This window comes from Macaca thibetana, chromosome 20, assembly GCF_024542745.1.
Source record: "Macaca thibetana thibetana isolate TM-01 chromosome 20, ASM2454274v1, whole genome shotgun sequence".
Lineage (NCBI taxonomy): Eukaryota > Metazoa > Chordata > Mammalia > Primates > Cercopithecidae > Macaca > Macaca thibetana.
The window spans coordinates 74,515,072-74,536,734 of NC_065597.1; the positions used below are offsets into that span (position 1 = coordinate 74,515,072).

The following is a 21,663-nucleotide window of genomic DNA, read 5'->3' on the forward strand; positions in this document are numbered from 1 at the left end:
ATGGCCCTCGGGGCCCGTGGCCTCCTGCTGTTCCTGGCTGTGCCCGGTGGGTGACCTGGCCTGGGTATGAGGATGGGGGGGCATCTGCTTCCAGCCTGGATCCCTGGTGGGGGTGAAGCTGGGGGCTGGCCTGAGGGAGGGAGGAACACGCTGAGCCCCCACCCTGTGGGGCCCCATGTCTCCTCTGAGGAGACTGCACCCCTGGCTGGAGGCCCGGCTGTCCGTGCCTGGGGACAGAGGCAGGAGGGAGGTGCGGGTGGGAGTTGGGGGTGCCGGGAGTCCCAGGACCCAGAATACTGGTGATTTCTCCCCCGAGCAGGACCTGGAGGGTGGGGAGGAGGCCCAGGCCTGAGGCCAAACTCCCGGCCTCCAGCTGCCGTTTATGGCCCGTGGCTGGTTCCACCCAGCCCCGGGCCAGTGAGACAGCGGCTGACCCAGCCTCACCAGGCCGGGCCCCTCCGCTCAGGGCCAGGGCCCACCCCAGTGTCACCCTGAGGCCTGGCAGGTGTCAGGCAGGGGCCTCTGGAGCCTGCACACCCCTCCCCTCGGCAGCCCCCTCCATCCTGGGCCCTCCGTCTCTTTCCCACAGGTGTGTCCCTTAGGGCTTTGCAGCCAGGTATGTCTCCAACAGGTGTACGGTGAGGGGGTGGGTGCAGGCAAGGCCTGGCAGGGGGGCCTCGGAGACGACCTTCTCCTTCCCTGGGGGTCCCACTGGGGAGGCCATGGTTTGTCAGGTGGTTTCCGCTCACATCTCTCGGTTGAGGGAGGCTGGCCGGGGTCTGCTGCCGGGGCCGTCTCCCCCACCACTGCGGTCAGTTTGTACCTTGCGAGATGCTTTGAGGCCATGAAAGCCACCTGGCCCTCCTTGAACTTCCTCCCCGCAGGGTCCCCACTGTGGCCCAGGAGCCAGCTGGGGGCTTTGCTGTGCAGGAGAGCCCACGCCCCACCCCCAGACCCACTCCCTGGCTTCCATCCTCTAATAGAAACTAATACATTAATTCAAAATCTTACATTATGCCTGGGGGCTATTACTACGTCTGTCTACATCCCAGCTTCCCTTCCATGCAGCCGAGCGGCCACACTCCATTGCCAGCAAAATTATCCAGCTCAGGCGGCCCCAAGTGCGGCCGGTGGGCCTCAAGCCGACTTCCTCTTAATTTCTTTCTAATTTTCTGAGGTGGAGTTCACAGGAGATAAAGTTACATTATCAAGCGTCCAGTTCAGAGATCCTGAGCACCTCGGACAGTGCCGTGTACCCCCCCCCCCCGTTCTATCCAGCTCCGAACATCTCCACCTCCCCTGAAGGAAAACTGCCCACCAGGCAGCCACTCCCGGCCTTCTCGGGGGCTCCACCGTTCTCTGAGCCCCTTTCTGGCTGCCCGGGAGCCCTGGTTAGTTTGTGGAGCACGGCACTTACAAACCGCAGCCTGCGCACCGGGCGCGCTCACGGCTGCTGGCTGTCATTGCTGCTGCGCCCGCGAGGCTTGCGGGGAAAGGCCAGCACACGGGGGAGCTGAAGAGCGAAGTCCCCGAGAAGGCAGGTGTGGTCAGGGAAGGCTTCCTGGAGGAAGCACAGTGGGTTTCTTGGGATCCCCACCAGCCACCCCTTCCTCCTTCGACTTAGGGTGTGGCCAGCCGCAGCATTCAGGTGCAGGAGGCCGGATCGTGGGGGGCCACGCTGCCCGGGCCGGCGCATGGCCATGGCAGGCCAGCCTCCGCCTGCGGAGAGTGCACGTGTGTGGCGGGTCCCTGCTCAGCCCCCAGTGGGTGCTCACAGCTGCCCACTGCTTCTCCGGGTGAGTCTGGCTGGGCAGGGGCACTCTGAACGTTCAGGCCTGAGTGGGGCCTACGCCAGCGCACAGGCCTCCACCGGGTCTTCACTCACTCTGAGGCTTGGGAACTCTGAGCCTGTTTCCTTCCAGTGGAAAGGGAGGAGCTGGCTGCCCACTCTCTGTGAGGTTCTGCCGGTCTCTGCTCACCTCTAGGGACCGACGGCTCCCTCCCGCGCCCCCGCCGCCGTCTCTTCATGTGAAACTGAACTTGCAATCTGCCTCCTGACCAGCCCCTGCTGGTCTCGGGTGTGCTGCTGGCTTTTCCGGGCGGTGGGAGGAACCCCAAGGTGCTGCCGTGGTCCTTGGACCCTGGAGGGCGAGGCCACTGCCCAGGCTGTGTGTGTCCCGAGCCCAGGAGGGAAGAGCTGGGCTTCAGATGCCCGCAGGGGTGGGGTCTGGGCAGGGCCGATGCTCACCTCCGGCCTCTGCAGCCGGCCCCTCTCAGGGCACTGATGCCCGCAACACCCACCCACCTTCCCTCCCAGGTCCCTGAACTCTTCCGATTACCAGGTGCACCTGGGGGAGCTGGAGATCACTCTGTCTCCCCACTTCTCCACCGTGAGGCAGATCATCCTGCACTCCAGCCCCTCGGGACCGCCGGGGTCCAGCGGGGACATCGCCCTGGTGCAACTCAGTGTCCCCGTGACCCTCTCCAGCCGGATCCTGCCCGTCTGCCTCCCGGAGGCCTCAGATGACTTCCGCCCTGGGAGCCGGTGCTGGGTGACTGGCTGGGGCTACAAGCGGGAGGGAGGTGAGGAGCCTGTGTGGGGATGCTGGGATGGAGGGAGGCAAGGGCAGCTGGAAGAGAGCTGGCCTGAGGGACACTGATGCCACCACCTGCTCCTGGTGGCCTGCACACCCGGCCAAGGCCGCCCCTGTCGGCTGTCCCTTTTCAAAGCCTATCGTGTGGGTCCAGAGCAGCGGCCAAACATCAGATCACAACCCACGTGCCATGACGAGGGTCACAGTGGCATTGGACTTGTGTCTGGCAAGGTCTCCCATCCCCCCAGGGCAGGGCCTGATGCTCCAACCTTCCCTGAAGCCTGTCTCCCCCACCCCAGAGCCTCTGCCACCCCCCTACAGCCTTCAGGAGGTAGAAGTCTCGGTGGTGGACACAGAGACCTGCCGCCGGGACTACCCTGGCCCTGGGGGCAGCATTCTTCGGCCCGACATGTTGTGCGCCCAGGGCCCCGGGGATGCCTGCCAGGTGAGCCTGCCAGGCCGTGACAGAGGACGGGGGTGGGTGCAGCCCAGGGAGGGGCTCCCCACCTTCTCGGCTCCCCATGCTCGCCTTCTCTGTCCTCAGGATGACTCCGGGGGGCCCCTGGTCTGCCAGGTGAACGGTGCCTGGGTGCAGGCTGGCATTGTGAGCTGGGGTGAGGGCTGCGGCCGCCCCAACAGGCCAGGGGTCTACACCCGTGTCCCCGCCTATGTGAGCTGGATCCGCCGACACACCACAGCCTCAGGGGGCCCAGGGTCTGGGTACCCCAGGCTCCCCCTCCTGGCTGGTTTCTTCCTCCCCGGACTCTTCCTTCTGCTAGTCTCCTGTGTCTTGCTGGCCAAGTGCCTGCTGCGCCCGTCTGGGGATGGCGCTCCCTTCCCCGCCCCCGACTGATGGCAGGAATCCAAGCGCATTTCTTAAATAAGTTACTATTTATTCCGCTCCGCCCCCTCCCTCTCCCTTGAGAAGCTGAGTCTTCCGCATCAGATTATTGCAACATTTAACCTGAATTTAAAAGCACACAAAACAAAGGTGTCAACGGGAATCTCACGGCCAAAGCCCCCAGATGGAGGGGAGGCCCGATTTGCGTCGGTGCCGGGCGCGTTACTCCACGGAGTCGGCTCCTTAGTGATGTGACGTCACCATCTCCCAGAGTCACAGGACGCTTGTGGGAAGGCCCGAGCGGAATGGAAAGGGTGGTGGCTGGAAGGGGAGGGTGGTGAGGGCGTGACAGGCGGACAAGAACTCAGACTGTGAGTGAAGGTGGCCTTGGGCCGCGGTGGCCGCACCTGCTGCCGGCAAGGGCCCAGGCCCCCAATGAGTGTCCTGTAACAATGCGCAGCCTGAGAGGACGCAGCCTGGTACCTTCCCCTCTCTGGCGGGTGCCTGGTCTTCGTCCCACAAACACAGCTTCTCTCACGACGGGACGCTGACCCAGCTGCCCGCACAGCCTCGGCTGGCAGCAAAACTCCAAGAAGCCCGAACCAGAACGGACGGGGGCTCGCGGGGCCCAGCAGCCACTCCTGCTTCACTGGGCAGAGAACCAGGACCTGGGCTGTCATCCTCCCCGGGCCTCTCTGCTCACGACGGGACCCAAGTCAGGGTCCACGCACGGCTCCGCCTGGGCCACCACCCCAGCGGGGCCCCCAGACCCCAGTGCCAAAGCGCTGTGCGGCACCAAGCCCCGAGCTACACGGGGTCATCTGTACCATCCCCTGGGGCAAGCGTGGCTGAGGGGGACCCTGGTTTCTCCAGAGGACACTGGGGGACTGTGAGGTACGGCCCCCGCCTCTTCTCTGGGGGGTCACTGACGGGCATGGGAGGCTCTGTTTCTGGGGGTTCCAGGAGCACTATGGCCCCTGAAGAGAAAGCTCTGGGTTCTGGGGTCACGCTGTGGCTACCGTCCAAGAAAGGGTCTCCACTGGGGCCCCCGAGGTCCAGCGGCTCGAAGGCAAAGCTGGGGACGGTCAGGTGCTCGGCCCGGCAGGAGGCCTGGCCCCAGCGCTCCCCCTTGGCTGCAGGGTCCCCTCCGGTGCCTGAGCCCTCCGTGGGCTCCAGGGAGTCCCTGTGAGGGGTGGCCTCACAGGACGGGGTTCTGCGCCTCAGGGTGGTGCTGCCGCCCTCCGCTGCAGGGGGCCGCGCGGAGCCCTCATCCTCCGCCGGGGGCTCCACCGAGATACAGGGGGGGCTCATCTTCTTCTTTCTGCGCGCACCCAGAGCGGGCTCGGCCTCGGGGCCCCAGGCCTTGGCCTCCCCAGGCTCCCCGCTGCCCAGCTCCGCCGAGGGCCGCCACTGCTCGTCCGCCCGGCCCGGCTTGTCCAGGAAGCCCTGAGCGTCCACGCTGTAGAGCCTGCGCAGGTCCCGCTCGCCGCCGGCCACGGGAGAGGCTTCGGGGCCCTGGGGCTCGGCCGCGGGCTGCCAGGGGCGGGCGGAGCTGGTGATGTGGCTGACCTCCTCGTCGGCTGGGTCCGAGGCCTCGGCCTCCTCTCCGCCCGGGGCTGCCGTCCGGCTGGAGACGCAGCGCTGTCCGAAGGTGTGCTTCCGGGTGCGGGTGCTGGCGGGCCGTGGGGAGCGTGGGGGAGACTGCAGGGAGCCCCCCTGGGACACCGGCCTCACCAGGGTTTTCTCGCCAGTCTCCGCAGGGTCCAGGGTGTCCCTAGGGCCGTCAATCTGCCCTTCCAAGGAATCAGCGCGCACAGCCTCCTGTAGGATGTGGAAGCAAAGGGAGGAGCACGAACCTGGGAGACCCCTATCGGTGGCCGGGGCCCGGGGACCCCTCACCATCCAGGTCCTAGAGAGGCCAACGTGGGCAGGTCCCGTGGGTGGCCCCTGACCCTCGAGATGGGGCTGGAAGCCACTGGTGTGGACATCCCAGTCTCACTCCTGACCTGTGAGGCTCCTGGGGAAAGCCTGTACCCGCTACTCTGCAGGCACAGATGCCACGGCCCCCAGGGGCACAGAGCTGAGGCTACCTCCCCACTCCGGGACACCAGCAGCCCAGCTGGGCACCCCCAGGATGGGGCTCTCCTAACTGCTCCCATGCGGAACGGGGGTCTTGCACTGGGCAGCAAGAGGCAGGGAGAGGCAGGAAGAGGAGCTGAGGCTGCAAGTGGGTGAGGCTGGGACATCTGAGCACAAGCCAGGACCGGAGAAGCCGCTGTCTGCCCACCATGGGACACACGCCCACATGGGGCCTGGAAAATTGCCGTCTGCCTGTCATGGGGTGGGCCTGAGAAACTGCTGTTTGCCCACCCTGGGGCCTGAGGCTGTGGTTCCAAGAAGATTCCGGTCCCCGTAGCCAGGAGCTCTGTAGCCACAGACAGGCTCACAGGCCTGAAGACCCACCTGGGCCCAATGCTCCGAGATCCACCAAGCAGCAGGCAGAAAACTTTAGAGCCCCAAGGACCCAGTGCCACCCTCCCTGGGCCTTGTCCTCATCTGCTGGTCCTTCAGATGACAGAGGGCATCCCTGTAAGCCCCCCACCCCCGCCAGCCTCCACTGCAGGCAACAGCTTCTCCTACCTGTCTGCAGAGCAGCCGGCTGAGGCTGGGGGAGCGGGCTGTGCCCCGAGGGGACAGGGCGTGGAGGGTCTCGCTGCTCCTGGCTGGGGACGACACAGCCAATGGGATCTGGAGGGAGGCACAGGACTCCGCGGGCGGCGAGTGTGCAGAGGCCACGGAGCCTGGGGCAGGGGAGAATCTAAGCTGGCAGCTCTGCCCCTGCCTTCCTGCCCAGCTTCCACCCACCCCGTCCACCCCCAACCTGCCCCCACCCTCCTTCCCGCCCGGCTTCCACCCACCCCGTCCACCCCCAACCTGCCCCCACCCTCCTTCCCGCTCGGCTTCCACCCACCCCGTCCACCCCCAACCTGCCCCCACCCTCCTTCCCGCCCGGCTTCCACCCACCCCGTCCACCCCCAACCTGCCCCCACCCTCCTTCCCGCCCGGCTTCCACCCACCCCGTCCTCCCCCAACCTGCCCCCACCCTCCTTCCCGCCCGGCTTCCACCCACCCCTTCCTCCCCCAACCTGCCCCCACCCTCCCCCTTCCCGCCCGGCTTCCACCCACCCCGTCCTCCCCCAACCTGCCACCATCCTCCTTCCTGGCCAGCCCCGGCCCGATCCGTCCTCCCTCTCACCTGCCCACCCAGTCGTCCCCTCATCTGCCCACACCCGGCCTCCCCGGCCTGGCCTCCATCCTCCCTCCTGCCTGCCCCCATCCTCCTTCCCACCCACCCTCCCTCCTGCCCCACCCTGGCCTGCCCCATCCTCCTCCCTGTCCGGCCATCCTCCCTCTCACTGCCCTGTCCTGCTTCCCACGCAGCCCACGTCTTCCTGCTGGCCCCACCGGCTGCCGTACCCAGGGGGGTGCTGGCCCCATAGGTCTCCATCTCCACCTCCTGCAGCGGGCGGGGGTGGGGCGCCGCCGCAGGCACCACAGGCCGGAACATGTAGCTGTCGTTGGGCAGTGAGAGCATCCTGGACACGGACACCTTGCGTGCGACAAGGAGGTTTGGGGTGTCCCTGGCGCCCGGACTCTCCTGGGGCGAGGGAGGCCTGTCTGCATCCACCCGGCGTGCACCCCCGGGGCCCTGCGCCAGCTCCAGCTCGATCTCGGCGTCCAACTCTGCATCCTCGCGTGCCTCCTTGTTGCTCTCCTCCAGGTGCTTCATGAGCACGGCCACCACCACGTTCACCAGCACGAACTGGGCCACCAGCACGAAGGTCACGAAGTAGACGGGCGACAGCGCCGGCAGGTAGCTCAGGCAGTGCTTGTCCTCGCGGGTGCACTCGCGCAGCGTGTCCTGCGGCGGGGGGCAGCTGCAGGCTGGGGTCCACACCCACCTGTGGGCACCGCCCTGGGAGTGCCGTGCCCTTCCCCCTGCCCGGCAAGGACGGACCCGGCCCAGTCCTGGGAAAACCTGAAACACCACTGGGGTTGCCAGGTACCAGGGTCACGGCCATGGCAGGTACCTTCATGATCCCGTTCCAGTTGTCCCCCGTGGACACGCGGAACAGTGTGAGGAAGGCCATGCCGAAGTTGCTGAAGGTGGCGTGCCTGCTCAGGCCCTCGCAGGGGTTGTCTTCACTGCACTCTGCAGGGAGGGACACCCCGCCCGGTCAGCCGCGCCTGCTCTGGGTGGAGGCGGGACACACACCCAGCCTCCACATGCTCCCTGGGGAGCCCAGAGGCGGGGTCAGCCCAGAGGATGTGGATGACGAGGCCCCGGTGGTTCGACCTGCCCAGCAGAGGCTGACCCTGGGTGTGAGGCCGGAGCCCCTGGGCTGAGGCCTCTGCTGCCGCACCTTGGCTGGGACTCATCAGGCCTGGCGGCTGCGAGCCCAAACCGTGGAAGAAACATCATTGTCTGTGTCTGGGACTGTGCGTGGTGGGGGGCAAGTGGGGGCCGGCTGACCAGAATCAAGCTTGCCCGGTGGACAGATGATGGACTGTGACAATGTCACACCTGTCAGAACGGGGCTCGGGGGAGGGACCTGGCAGGGACTGGGCTGTCTGAAGTGGGACCCGGTAGGGGCAGGGCTGGGCCATCTAAGGAGGGTCCCTGCCTGCCCCGCCCAGCCTGGGCCGAGGCTGAGGCCTGGGTGGGGGCCTCAGGAGGCTACAGCCACCAGGCGAGGGGACACAGCCAGCATTTGTCTCCGGGGACCACGTGGCATTAGGGATGGCGGCGTGTGTTTCCAGATGTTTGTGCGTGCACGTCTCCACGTGTACTCGCTTCCCTCGTGTGTGGCAGGCATCCGTGTGTCTGTGTTCTGTGTGCACGTCTGCATACGTGTCACAAGCCCGGGTGCAGGCCTCTACGTCAACATAGGAGCCTCGGCCTCGTGCAGAAAAGGCTCGGACGCAGGCCCCAGTGAGGACGCCCAGCGGGTGTGTGGCCCCCATCAGGCCCCGCACTGTTCGCAGGCATGTGACTGCGCTGTGAGTAGACGGGCACGGGGGTGCCTATCAGGACCCCGTGTTTGCCAGGAGGAGGGCGCAGGGGCCACTCACCCAGCCTCCCGAACAGCTCCACTCCCAGCGCAGCATAGATAAAAAACAGGAGCATGAAAAGAAGGCCCAGGTTGCCCACCTACATGAGAGAGAAGCAGAGCCGGGTCAGGCAGGCGGGCAGGGAGGCCTCAGCCCACGCTGCAGGGCACTCGGCGCCTCAGCCACCAGGCCCCACCGGCCCACCCTCTTCCAGGCCAAGTGGAAGCAAGTTCCCAGAGCTGGGCGGGGACCCCCGTTCCTCAGCCCCACGCCCCTTTCGGGGCTCCATGGTCTCACCAGGTAGACAGACACAACCTACCCCTCCATGCTCGCCCACACTGGCTTCTCTCTTTGCGCCCTCCCCCTGAGCATCAGCCTCTGGCCCAGAGCCCACTCCACACTCTCTGCCCAGCAGGTTCCCCCAGGGCTCTGGCCCACCCTGTTCAGGGGCTACCTCAGAGATTCCATGGCGGGGCCCAGGCCGGCACGCGGCTGACTGAGGGGTCCTGGCAGGTGGCCTGGGCCTCACCCCTCCCCTGCCACAGCTCTCCTGTGGACCACCCCACCAGCCCCAGCATCTACACACACTGCCCCGCCGGGCGGCGCACCCTCCAAGGCTGGCCAGGCCTGCCCCACTCCACATCCCTCCTCTGCACAGCTGAGCACCTGGTGAAGCGGCACCGGGCCCTCGGGAGTGTTACTCGGATGAAGCTAGGCACACCGCTGAGGACAGGGTGAGTGGGGACGGCTGAGGTGGGAGGCAGAAGACAGGCAGGGGGCAACTGACAGATGGCACAGAGACGGAAAATGACTGGGAAGAGGAGGTGCCAGGTGCATGGGCAGCCATGGGGGTGGCGGGTGGCTGGGAACGTGGCTGGGCTGGTGGATAGATGGACACGAGGGTTGGACGGTGTACTAGAGACTATGGACAGGACACTGCATTGGGTCTCTTGGCTGTGGAGGCCAGAAAGGATCTGGGCAGGGGCCAGGGGCACAGGAAGCAGGGAGGCTGGGCCCATGTGGGCTCTGAGGGGAAGCCAGGCCTGCGGCTGACGCCTGCATCCTGGGTGTGGTCCTGGGCGCACACACACCCGCCCTGGCCACCTGCTGCACTCTGCCTGGATCCCTCCGGCTCTCCACAGCCCCTGCCTCTGGAAGTGCACTGGGCAGGTGGCCCCAGTTATGGGTCTTGCCCAGAGGACGGAGGCCAGAGGGCAGCGGCTGGATCCACCTCTCCCAGCCCAGCCAAGCCACCCACTGCACACAGCAGGGACACGGCTTCAGCCGTCGCACAACCGAGGGACCAGAGAGACAAATGAGGGAGAGCGGGGGCGGCGAGGCCCTCCCTGCAACCTCCTCTTTCGGGCGCGTGTGGGGCCTGCGCTGAGGATGGTGAGGGCTCCACCTACCTGGGGCAGGGCTTGCACGACGGTGTCCAGCAGGGCGCGCATGCCCGTGGCCATCTTCAGCAGCTTCAGCACTAGGGCCGGGAGCTGAGCGTCAGCAGGGCTGGGCTGGGGACCCTGGTCGCGCCTACCCTCACTCCCACCTAAGGCCGAGCCCCCACCCTCCACCCGCAGAGGGCACCTGGCGGGCGCGCGGGCACCTACCCCGGGCGATGCGGAGCACACGCATGATGCGGATGATGGTGGGGTTGATGGGCAGCGCGGCGCTCATCTCTATCTCCTCCAGCGTGATGCCCATGAGTGACAGCAATACGATGGCCAGGTCCAGCTGGTTCCACCTGCGAGGCCACAGGCTCAGCGCACACGCCCGGGGTCCCCGCCTCGGCTCAGCAGCATCACTTCTGCCCCCCTGTGGAAAAGCCTGCGGCCGCACCTGCCCCAGCCCCTAGAGCCCCGAGGGGCCCCCAGAACCCGAGACGGCCCTGCCCCACACACCTGTCCTTGAAGAACCGACGGAACCCAAACGCCACCAGCTTCAGCGCAGCCTCGAAGACAAACACGATGGTGAACACGTAGTTGCAGTACTTGAGGGCCTCGTCCAGCGACTGGGGGTGGAGGGTCGGGCTGGCTGAGGTGGGGCTGGGGCCACCCCTCTTCCCCTGGCTCCCACTCTGTATGCCTGTGAGTGACCCCGGGGGCCGGCCCTGGAGGCTCCCAGGTCAGCTCAGCAGCTCCTTCCTGGGCACCGGGAGCCTCTTCGGCCCTCCTCCAGCCCAGCACACAGGCAGTGCTTCGAAGCGTCTGACCAGGTGAATGAGTGAAAGCTACTCTCCCAGCATCCACAGGCCCAGCTGAACGCCACGGTCTCCGGTCCGGGAAGCCACCCTGAGCTGCCCGCCCACTTCACACGCTGCAGCCATCTGTGCGCCCCGGTGGCAGTGTCCTGGCCTCCCAACTGTCCCCTACTGACCTGAGCACCTCGGGGGCATGGGGACATGGGCTCACAGGGCCCAACTCTGAGCACCTACGGTATGCAGCCTGGGCTGGGCTGGGAGGCACTGCCTGGATGGACCCTGGAGCCCCCCACCCTCTGAGGACGAACCTCTGGGGAGGGAAGACCCTGCCCCTCCCAGCCCATGCTCCTGGTTTCTGGCCACGGCCATCCTCAGCTCCACACAAAATGCGTTCCACAGAGCTGAGTCCGCTCAGCCTCAAAGGCTTACTGCTACCGAGACTACCTCCTTCCTCTGGAAGGCTGGGAGGACCATGTCCTTCCACTGAGGAAAGTATAGGATACAGGGGGACCCGAGTAAAGAGAAACTCCATCTCAGGCCCTCCTGTCTCCTGCCAGCCTCCTCACGATGGGACATGCACGGCCTGCCAGCCCCTCCTCACGGGTGGGACGCGCACGGCCAGGCTGGGGAGGGGCCTCCAGGGCAGGGGGAGGGGAGTTTCAATCAATGTTAAAAGAAAGACTTGTTTTCACACAAAATCTCCACATCCCCCATGCAAACCCCAGTGAGGGCTCAGCGGAGCGCCAGTCCTGGGTTGTACGTGCTGTTAGCTGCCCCACTGGGGGTGCCCCAGCCCCAGGGCCCTCTTATCGCCCTGGTGTGGGGGAAGGAAGGGCCCCCTCGCCACCCTGGTCTGCGGGAAGGAAGGGCCCTCTCGCACCCACCTTTGGTTGGTTATAGTGCTCCATGGACATGGTGATGACATTGACGCAGATAATGAAGGTGATGAAGAGATCGAGATAGTGGCTGGTGCACAGCGAGTGAATGGAGCGGCGGGTGGGCGAGTAGTCAGCATAGTAGGGCCGGCGCTGGGCCTCTGCAGGGAGGGCGGCCGTGAGCACCAGGCGGGAGGGCTGCCCCAGGCTCCTGCAGACCCCATTCTCTTCCCAGGTGGCCAAGTGTAGGGGAGAAGTGGGGGCCCAGGCTCAGATGTGAAGACGGGGCTGGCCCTGCCTCATGGCAGGGCTCACGTCAGACTGGAGGAGGAGGACTCACTCAGGGAAGGGACCCTGTTCTAGGTGAGATGCAGCTCACTGGGAAGCTGGCCAGGCCAGGAGGCCCGGGCTGGAGCAGGCCAGGCCGCTGACTAACCTCCTCCTCAGCAACGCGGCCGCATCCTGGGCAGGCCCCAAGAGTGGGTCCGAAGCTGAGACGGCTTCCCCACATCCCACCTGGCTGCCCGGCACACCCCGCCCTCCTGGAGCTCCCAGATTGGCACACCACATGGCTGGGCCCCTCTCTGAGACTCGCGCCCACAAGGCCTCACTGGAGCAGAGACGAGAGCGTGACCTGCCCTCTGGCCACCAGCCCAAGTCCCTCCCCTCCCCATCATCCAAGAGGCCATGGGCTGTGGTCTAGGGTCTGCCAGACTCCAGACCATCTGAAGTCGGTGCCCACCATCTGCGTGTGTCTCCCAGGCAGGTGTGCACTGAACGCTCGGCCTCCAGGGCCCCTCCACGCACAAGGAGGAGCTCCCGCAGGTGAAGGCGTGAGCTGCCACCACACCCCAGCACCCGCCTCGGCCACAGAACCACACACGGGTGGGGACCACTGGCCCAGGGCCTGGAAGAGCAGGATACACCCCCCGCCCGACCCCCATGCTCTGCGGGCCAGCATGCAGTCACGGAAGCACTCGGTGCAGCCTGGGCAGCCAGAGGGGGCCAGCGGACAGTCGGGCTGGACCAGCAAGGACACAGGGCAGCCACAGGCCTGCAGGGGTGTGGGTGGCCCCTCGTTGCTCTGAGTGTCCTGGTGCACGGCAGAGATGCAGGCAGACTGTGAGTCGGGCACAGCCACACACATGCATGCACACAGCAGCCCAGGCACCAGTGGGCGAGCGCAGCCCGTCCCTGCGCCACACACCCAGCACCTCCAGCTGCCTGTGCCCGCCCTGCGGAGGACCCCAGCAGGCCTGGGATGCCCGCCCTTTCCCGAGCAGCGGCCGCAGGAGCGGGGCCTGAGGCATGCAGGGCAGGGCCGGTACCTGGGCTGGGGAAAGTGCCTGGAAAGACAAGGAGATGGTCTGAGGGCTAAGGGCATGGGGGCACTCGGGCCTGGAGCCCTCCCTGCTCTCCCTCAGGCCCCGTGTTTCGGGGGCTGTGCTGGCTCCTTGTGGAGTAAGGACTCGGTGGGGAACCTGCCCCTTGGGCACTGGGGATGGGGTTGGGGGCGCCTCCTCTCCTGCTGTGGCGGGCTGCCCCAGCGGCCCTCTCCGGCCAGCCCCTCCAAGGCCCGGCCCCCATGCAGGCCCAGGCAAGGCGGGTGGCGTGCAGAGCCATTCGGGGAGGCTGGGGCTGGAGCAGGCAGGGCTGGAGGGCCCGGTGGGCACACAGGTACCGACCCGCCACCGCCACCGGGAGCGCCTTACTCCTGCGCCTCCTCTCCAGGCGCCGTAGCCGCTTCTCCTCACGCCGCCGCGCCTCCTCCGCCTCCTGGTGCTGCCGGCACTTGTGGAAGTTCTCGACCACGACACCCACGAACATGTTGAGCACGAAGAAGCTGACGATGAGCAGGAAGGAGATGAAGTACAGCAGCATCCAGGGGTTGTGGTTCTGCACGGGCTGCGGCACAGAGCTGGTGGGTCCCCGCCCAGGTGCCCTGCCCAGGACGGCCCCACGAGTCCCCAGAAGCCAAGACAGCCACTCGGGGGAGACCCTGAGGTGACCCGGCCACCCGCCTGTGCACACCTGCTGGTCCACACCGACGGCGTCCAGCCCGTCGTACATGATGTTCACCCAGCCGTCTTTGGACGACAGCACGAACAGCGACATCAGGGCCTGAGGGCCAGAGCCAGGGTCCCTGAGGAGGGCTGGAGCTGGGGTCGCTGGCCCTCTCGCTCCAGGGGATCCTGGAGACCCCTCCCCGCCTCCTGCCACCGCCTGCCCACCTGGCCCAGGTTGTCGAAGTTGTACTTGCGCCTCACCCAGCGGTAGTGGGCGGCCCGGCACTGCGCCTTGGTGGAGATGTTCCTGGTGTCGCCGCCCTCGCAGTAGTAGAACTTCCCTTTGAAGAGCTGACGGGTGCGGCGGTCACCGCGGAGGGCCCGGCCTGTGCCCCACCCCACAGAGGGCCTCCTGGGGCGCGAGTGAGGCCTGAGCTGTCCCTCCCCGTCCCACAACAGTGCTGCTGGGAGCCACACTGGGAAGACAGACCCTGGGGCACGTGGGGGCCACACACCTGCACACCCAAGATGCCAAAAATGATGAAGAAGGCGCAGCAGATGAGGACGATGTTCCCGATGGGCCTGAGTGACGAGATCAGCGTCTCCACCACCAGCTTGAGGCCCGGGGCCCGGCTGATGACCCTGGAAGAGAGTGAAGGATACACTGTGGTCATCCATGGCAGCAGCTGCCAGGCGCTGGCACAGCTTGGCAAAGGCCCCAAGGTGGGGCTGACTGGGCAGCCTGCGAACAGCCCAGGACTGCGAGAGCAGTGATGGATAGTGGCGTTGGGGAACTGTGCTTCCGGGTTGCCCCAGGAGCCCAGGGGTGCCCCTGGTCCCCACCTCAGAGGCCGCAAGGTCCGCAGCAGACGCAGCACGCGCAGAACGCCCAGGATCTTGGCGCCACCAGCCGAGGCCATGGCCACGACAATGTCGACCAGGGACACCAGCACCAGCAGCCCGTCCAGCAGGTTCCAGCTGCTCTGAAGGTAGGCGTGCTCGCCCGAAAGCAGCCCCAGGGCCACCACCTGGGGAGGGCCAATGGCACTGATCTCAGGCTCAGGCCTGGGGGATCTGGGAAGTTGGCACGCAACTGGTGGGGATGAGGGCAGAATGGGGGCCTGGGAACGAGGGGCAGTCCCCGGGCCCTGCGGTACCTTCACCATCATCTCCGCCACGAAGATGGCCGTGAAGATGTAATTGGAGACGCTGAGGAAGGCCCGCTCCTGCCGGGAGAGGACGGTGGGGGCTGTGTCCACTCCGTCCCTCCCTGGGGGCCGCGGTGGCCTGGGATGATGGGGTTGGCCGACTCACGGTGCTGCCGGGGTCAATGTCAGGCCTCTCCAGGGCGATGGTGACGCAGTTGAGGAAGATGAAGACGAGGACCACGTGATCAAACATCTTGTGCGTGATGATCTTCTGGCAGGAGACGCGGAACCTGGGTGGGCGGGAGCGGGTGAGAGGCGGGCACAGACAGCGGAGTGGATGGGGGTCGCAGGACAGCCCTGGCCAGGTCTCCACTTCAGCCCGGGTCCCTGTGGTCTGAGAAGGGGGGCCCACCCAGAAATATCCTCCAAGTGCCAGCCCCGCCCAGTGGGGACCTGGGGGCGGGGGTCCCGTGGGCTGGCACGAGCCATGTAGCCTCCTGACCCGGCCTCCTCACCGGTTCTGTGGGGAGAAGAGGTAGAGGGCCCAGGCCTCCCGGCTCCGGCACCACTGGGGCTTGTAGGGCTCCAGAACTTTGTGCAGGCGGAAGCAGCAGCTCTGGGGGATGAGAAGTCGGGTTCTCAGAGCCCTGTGCCTGCCTGCCTGGCCCCCCACCAGGGCCCTCTGCACTCAGCTCGGCCACTCCTCCCAGCCCTCCTCCCGGCACCTTCTCAGCCTTGTCCATCCTCATTCCTCACCCACTGGCCTCTGGGCTCTGGCTTTCTGGCCTCTGGGGCCCGTAGCACAGAACCGCCTCCTTCCCTACCCTGGGGATGGCAGAGTGACCCATGCTGGGAGTCCACGGGGCCAGGTAAGTGGGTGCTCTTGGGCCCCTGGCTCTGGCTCTGGCTCTGAGGAGTGGTCCTTGACCCACAGGAGCCTGAGAGTCTAGTGGATGCCTGGCCCTGCCTCGGCAGCAGCTCTCAGCCAGTGGCTGACCCACGGTGCAGGGCGCAGCCCCCGTATGCAGGCTGTACATGGATCATCTAGGACACAGCCCCCAGACGGCAGGGACTCTGGGATCGGCTGTGGCTGAATCCCTGAATGCTGCTGGATTCCTCCCTGGCCCGGCCTGCTTCTCTCCCCTTCTGAACCTCCCCAGTTAACACCATGCTCTGAATCCCACCTCAAATCCCACTTCAGGGAACCTGCCCCAGACAGAGGGAGGCGAGACGGCTGTGGGCCCAGGGCCACGCACTCACATCCTCCAAGTCGTCGTCAAGCTCGGCCGCATCCTCCCGGTGGCTGTCGACGCGTAGGAAGAACTCGCTGGGCAGGGCCACCATCTGCCCGTTGCAGTCGCGACACTTGGTGGGTGGATGGGGGGCCGGCCGGAGGGGCCGTGGGTCCAGGGACTCGGCCCGCCGCAGTGGGGTGGCACGGGGCCCCGGCGTGGCCCTGCCGTCCTCGGCTTCGTCGTCAGTACTGCCCTTGCCCTCGCCGGACAGCAAGGACTCACGTTCCCCGCACTGGCTGCGGCGCTTGAGGCTGGGGGCACGGCCCAGGCTGCTCCAGCTGGAACGCCGGCTGCTCCAGGCACCATTGGGGCCCCAGGGGGCGCAGGGAGAACTTCGGAGGTTGGCCTGGGGGGTGGCGGGAGTCAGTGGCCTGACGGCATCACTATTAACACCAACTGTTGGCATTTATGGAGCACCTACTGTGTGCAAACCATACGTGGATCATTTCACACATAGACAGCCCTGCCAAGGAAGCACGGTGGAGGCTGCGATTTTAGGGGCCCACCGAGCCAACCATAGGCACAGCTCATGAGGGTCACGGTGCCCGCCTTGCGGGGGTGAGGCCCTGGGCTCTGCTGGGTCAGGGGCCAGAACCAGTGCAGGACCAGACAAAGCGCGGGTGGCCCCAGCATCCCCAGGAGCTGGGCCTGTGGCTCAGCCTCACATCTGCCCCGCTTCCTCCCCTGCTAGGGTGTCTGCCTCACTCCCGTGCTCCGTGACTGTTGCAGGTGGTACTGCCTGGAGTTCGTTTCAAAACTGCTCCCCTCCAGTTCCCCGGACCCAGAGAGATGCCCTGGCTGTAAAGGGAATCGGGCTGCTTCTCGTGGCAGCGGAACCCCCGCCTGGCCTGCTGTCTGTTTCCCGGGCACGCTTCTGCCCCCAGCTGCCTTGGGTCTTCCCGTGCTGTGCGCTGTGCACTCTGCTAGACCGTTGGCTGCACAGAGGTTCCACGCCTGCCCCTTCACACCGGCCTCGCGGAACAGCAGCCCCGGCTTCCGTTTACAGAAACCAGAGCACTCTTTCCCAGTCTCTGCACAGGGTTGGGACTTTATGGGCATGTGGGGAGGGACCCTCACTCGTGTTTGGGGAAGGCCATAAGGAGCCAGGTGGGGAAAACCTGAAGGGGCCTAAGGGCTGGGGCAGGAGATGGTCCCTACCGGAGGCTTCTGGTCTCCCAGGGGCGGGTCTCCGGAGCTGCTGCTGCCACGCCGAGAGTCTGGGAGGCTGGGGGCTGCGTCCAGGTATGGTGAGCTCTTAGGAGTAGGCATGGGTGTGGCCGCTGTGCACATGATGAGGGGAGGGGACAGGCTGCCTCGTCCCTCCAGGTGCCCGTTGGGGGTCACGGCCAGGGAGCACATCTTCAGCTCTGCGCAACAGAGGGAGGAACAGGCCCCTAAAGCTGCCAGGCTCCCAGGATCAGGAATCCTCCCACCTAGGACTTGCCCTTGGGGGCCCTGCCCAGCCAGCCCAGCGTATTCCACCCACCAGAACCCGGACCACCCACCGACCACACGCACCTGTGGTCTGGAGCTCTCTGAGCTTGTGGAAATCCTCCTCGAAGTGGACCGATGTCTTGTCCTCGTCCGTGTCGGATCTGTTGGCATCACCCTGTACCCCGCAAAGCACAAGGCAGGGATGAGGGCCCTGTGAGTGGTGACCCCTCATGCCAGATGGAAGGCTGGGCTGGCCTGGGAGGTGGGGTGTAGACAGGAGGACCCAGAGGATGATCTCACTGCCAAGGTCGGGGCAGGCAGGTGAGGAATCTGCCTCTCCAGACCAATCCCTGCCCACCCCGCTGGGCTCCTGGCCTCCCCGCTCCTTCTGGAAGGCCCCCTCCTCGTGGAAGCCAGTTTCCCTTCTCTATCCCTCACCTCCTGGCAGGCCCCCCACACCCCTCCCCTCGACCTAAAGCCCTTTTTGCTTCTCATCGCCGTCCTCCTGGCAGCAACCCCTTCTCCTGGAAGCCCCTCTCCCTGCCTCCTCACCTCCGCCTGAAAGCCCTCCACAAGGATGGCCACCAGCAGGTTGAAGAGCACGTAGTTGCCGAAGGTCATGAGGGCCACGAAGTAGAGGGCGGCCCAGGAGGAGGTGGAGGCCATGCCGTTGTACAGCACCACGTTCCAGTCCTCCTGGGTCAGGATCTGGGGGACAGCAGGGAGACCGGGATGGTCAGCCCAGCCCCAAAATGCCAGCAAGTCCTTGGGATGGAGGCAGCTCTGGGCACGCAGCACGGCACATCCACCTCTCTGGGGACCAGACTCGGCAGCCAGCACTGCTGCGGGCACCCCTGGGCACTACCTGGAACACGGTGACGATGGCCCACAGCAGGGAGTCAAAGTTCTTTCTGTCGGGCACGGTGTCTCCGGTGTCTGTCTTCAGGCTGAACTTGCAACCGAAAAGGTGCATGCCCAGGATGCTGGGGGCGGGGACAGGGGCGTGTTGAGGGTGGAAGCAGGGGTGTGCTGAGGGGAAGAAGGTGGGGGAGGGGAGAAGAGTGGAAGGAAGGAGGGGCAGGGCTGGCTCTGGCCATCTGGGCTCTCCTGGCCCCCCACCCTCCCTGGGCGCCCAAGCTCTCTGGCTTACAAGGGACTTCCTACCCCCACAACTCAGTAATGTCCATTCTACAGGCGAGAGGACCAAGACCAGAGGTGGAACAAACATGGGGAGACCACTCTGGCTTCGGGCGGCAACCGGGACCTGGGACACCTGCCTCATTCAGCCCCTCTGGACCGTGAGAACCCCGCCTGCCTGGCTTCTTACCCTCCAGCTGACCCTGACCCTGAGCTCCAGGCTAGACTAGCACCCAGCGGGCCCTCAGAACAATCCAGTTGGAGCCTGGTGCCCATCCCCACCCCCAGCACTCTACCCTTATTTCAGTAAGTCCCCAGCTTGTCCACCTGGCAACCCATCTCTGAACCCTGCCATCTCACTCCCTCCATGTCTAGTGCGTGGCACACAGTAGGTGCCCCATCAGTGCTTCTCGAATGAAGGCAGCGGAGGTCGAGTGTCTGCAGATGCCCTGGGGCTGGTGGTGGGAGGGCTCCTTCTGTTTGGGGGCGCCCCGGGCCTGTGCTCCTGGCTGCCCTGGGGTGAGACGCTGGGCGGGCTGGGGGGCCCACCTGAAGATGAAAATGAAGAGCATGAGCAGCGTGCAGAAGGTGGCCACGTTGTCCATGGTCTTCACCAGTACCACAAGCTGGCGCCGCAGCGCTGGCAGGAAGCGCACCAGCTTCAGCACACGCAGCAGCCGGAAGGTGCGCAGCACAGACAGACCGCCATCCGCCTGCCCCACGATCTCCCAGACGCTGCGGATGGGTGGGGGCGACGGTCAGCGGGGCCATGGTCCCCGACCCCAGCCCTCCTCCCGCTGGAAGCAGGATTAACAGCCAGGGAGCCACAGTGGCCCCTGTGCTGCATCCCACAGACGGGAGCAGGTCTGGCTGCATCGAGGGGCATGAGCAGCTGCGGACGCACCTCAAAAGCCTCTTGACCTGCTGACAGCCCCAGCGGCTGTCTGGCCCCCCGCACCGCCGGGAAAGCAGAAGCCTGGCTCTGGTCAGGTCGAGGAAGCCCCTTCGCCAAGGACGCTCTCCTGTCCCGGGACTTCCACAGCCAACCTGGCTTGTCCGTTCCGCTCACCCACTCCCTGCCCCGGGGTGTGAGACCCCTCACCCCTCTCTACTCTCAAGGGATGAGCTTCCTTCTAGGGGAAGACGGGCGGCGTTTCCCCTCAAATTTTCCCAATCCTTTCTGGTTTAATTTTGTTGCAGCAAATGCTCCCCCAGCAGCAAACATGATTCAGCCTTTTAAGCTGGTCTTTCTCGCTGGGTCTGGCCCCAAACAGCTCAGCCCTGAGGCCACTGCACACCTGCATTGTTCCTGCAGGGAACAGCTCTTCTAGTTTCCAGAAACATCCTTCTGAGATGCAGCTGACCTAACAGGTGTGCACCTAGTAGTGCCTGCAGGGAAGCATAGGGTCTGGGGAGGGGACTCTGCCCAGGACAGTCCCATGGGGCACTGGGGACACCAAGCACCTGCTTCCCACAGCTTGTCATAAAGAGCTGTGTCGCTGCCAGCACTTCCTCCTGTGCTCAGGGTTTTGCTCTGCAGGTGGATTCTTTGCCAGACAGTGGAGCTTCCCGGGCCCCTCTGGCCTGGGGAGCGGGTGGAGACCCACCTGATGACCACGATGATGCCGTCGAAGATGTTGTACGGGTTCCGGATGTAACCCAGAGGGCCACAGGCCAGCAGTTTCAACAACATCTCCAAGGCGAACATGCTGGTGAACACAATGTTGCTGATCTCCAGGGCGTGAGTCAGTTCCTCGGGCTGCAGGCAGAGGTGGGGACAATCAGGTGACCCCATCCATGGCTCCCAACCCTCCTCAGCACTTATCTAGGAGCAGGTATGGCTGCATCAAGACCCAAGGGATCAGGAGGGCTGCAGCAGCATCTCAGCAGCCTAATCAATTGCCATCTAGAGAGGAGGCCAGGACCCCAAGGAGGCTCCCTCCAGCAGAGGCTCAGCATACCTAGTCTCCTTTCCTCACCATCCCCGGCTTTCTGGGGCCCTGCCTGACTGTCCTACCATCAGGTCAGGCACTGGGGCTGCTGGAAGCCTCTTGAGACTCCCCAGGCCCTGCAAGCATGACAGGGAGCCAGCCCCGTGACCAGGCCGGCCCGCACCTGCTCATGGTACTCCACGCCCATGCTCAGCGTGTTGACGAGAATGGCCATCATGATGCCGCGGCTGAAGTACTTGCTGTCCACGATGCGGCGCAGCTTGCCGCTGAAGGTAGCCCAGAGGTGGCCCAGTCTGCCTGGCTCGCCCGGGGCTGCCATCTGCTGTGCCCGCCGCCGGGGGCTGCCTGGGCCTGGTGTGTCCGTCGCAGGGGGTGGTTGCATGGGATCCCGGCGGTCACCGTGCTGGATGTCCTGCGTGAATTCGTAGATGCCACGGCCATCTGAGTCTCCACTCTCTGAGCCACTGAGCTCCCCCTCCGGGTCCTCCAGGGCACGGGTGCAGTATGGGCAGCTCTTCAGCTCACAGGTCAGCGTGCCTGCTGGGGGGCTGGGCAGGGGGCAGGGCACGCTGAGGCCTGACAGATGGCCAGGGGCCTGGCCCAGTCCTGTGGGAGAGGGCAGAGACAGGGGCAGGCCCACTCAGTGGTGCTGCCACAGGGGCCCGGGAACCCACACACACAGGAGCGGTAGGGTGAACGTGTCCCCCACAAAAAGATCCATCCAGAGTCCAACCTCCAGAACCTGCAAATGGACTTCACAGAAAGTAGGATCTCTGCAGGTGTCATGAGTCAAAATGAAGAATGAGGAATGAGGCTATCCTGGAGTAGGGAAGGCCCTGAGCCACGACTGTTCCAAGAAGAAGAAAACAAACAGCCACGTGAAGACAGACAGAGACCGCAGGGACGTGTCGACAAGCCGGGGATTGGCAAAACCAGAACATAGGAGAGGTGAGGAGAGGTCTCCCCCAGGGCCTCCAGAGAAAGAACCCTGCAACGCCCGGATTTTGGACCACCAGCCTCCACTGCTGAGAGTGAGTTTCCACTGTTCCAAGCCCACTAGTTCGTGGTG

General features: G+C 65.5%; 3 protein-coding genes across 7 annotated transcripts in view; 1 reads left to right on the forward strand and 2 right to left on the reverse strand.

Moving 5' to 3' along the window:
* TPSG1 (tryptase gamma 1) lies at positions 1-3,478 on the forward strand. Its single transcript, XM_050773412.1, is given in 8 exon segments — positions 1-46; positions 1,069-1,130; positions 1,397-1,541; positions 1,625-1,796; positions 2,318-2,583; positions 2,894-3,039; positions 3,139-3,438; positions 3,440-3,478. Coding segments are annotated over 8 exon segments (1,176 nt in total).
* The window catches only part of UBE2I (ubiquitin conjugating enzyme E2 I), a 395,011-nt gene that overhangs the window by 115,160 nt on the left and 258,188 nt on the right, over positions 1-21,663 (reverse strand). The gene's annotated exons all lie outside the window — the stretch shown is intronic.
* CACNA1H (calcium voltage-gated channel subunit alpha1 H) overlaps positions 3,467-21,663 on the reverse strand; it is a 27,225-nt gene continuing 9,028 nt past the window's right edge. For 2 of the 5 annotated variants that reach the window (XM_050774653.1, XM_050774649.1), the window contains 25 exons: positions 20,758-21,200; positions 20,250-20,401; positions 19,192-19,377; positions 18,371-18,488; positions 18,058-18,213; positions 17,590-17,680; positions 17,230-17,438; positions 16,037-16,417; positions 15,292-15,392; positions 14,943-15,066; positions 14,786-14,854; positions 14,472-14,656; positions 14,144-14,270; positions 13,854-13,979; positions 13,654-13,743; positions 13,308-13,527; positions 11,632-11,783; positions 10,449-10,558; positions 10,158-10,291; positions 9,957-10,027; positions 8,569-8,647; positions 7,527-7,648; positions 6,913-7,357; positions 6,076-6,236; positions 3,467-5,256 (listed from right to left, as the gene is read on the reverse strand). In XM_050774653.1, the coding sequence (XP_050630610.1) occupies positions 4,243-5,256; positions 6,076-6,236; positions 6,913-7,357; positions 7,527-7,648; positions 8,569-8,647; positions 9,957-10,027; positions 10,158-10,291; positions 10,449-10,558; positions 11,632-11,783; positions 13,308-13,527; positions 13,654-13,743; positions 13,854-13,979; positions 14,144-14,270; positions 14,472-14,656; positions 14,786-14,854; positions 14,943-15,066; positions 15,292-15,392; positions 16,037-16,417; positions 17,230-17,438; positions 17,590-17,680; positions 18,058-18,213; positions 18,371-18,488; positions 19,192-19,377; positions 20,250-20,401; positions 20,758-21,200 (5,066 nt within the window). In that variant the 3' untranslated portion in view covers positions 3,467-4,242. Of the gene's footprint in view, positions 5,257-6,075; positions 6,237-6,912; positions 7,358-7,526; positions 7,649-8,568; positions 8,648-9,952; positions 10,028-10,157; positions 10,292-10,448; positions 10,559-11,631; positions 11,784-12,950; positions 12,969-13,307; positions 13,528-13,653; positions 13,744-13,853; positions 13,980-14,143; positions 14,271-14,471; positions 14,657-14,785; positions 14,855-14,942; positions 15,067-15,291; positions 15,393-16,036; positions 16,418-17,229; positions 17,439-17,589; positions 17,681-18,057; positions 18,214-18,370; positions 18,489-19,191; positions 19,378-20,249; positions 20,402-20,757; positions 21,201-21,663 lie in introns of all 5 variants that reach the window. The other 3 variants (XM_050774650.1, XM_050774651.1, XM_050774652.1) reach the window with 3 other exon arrangements.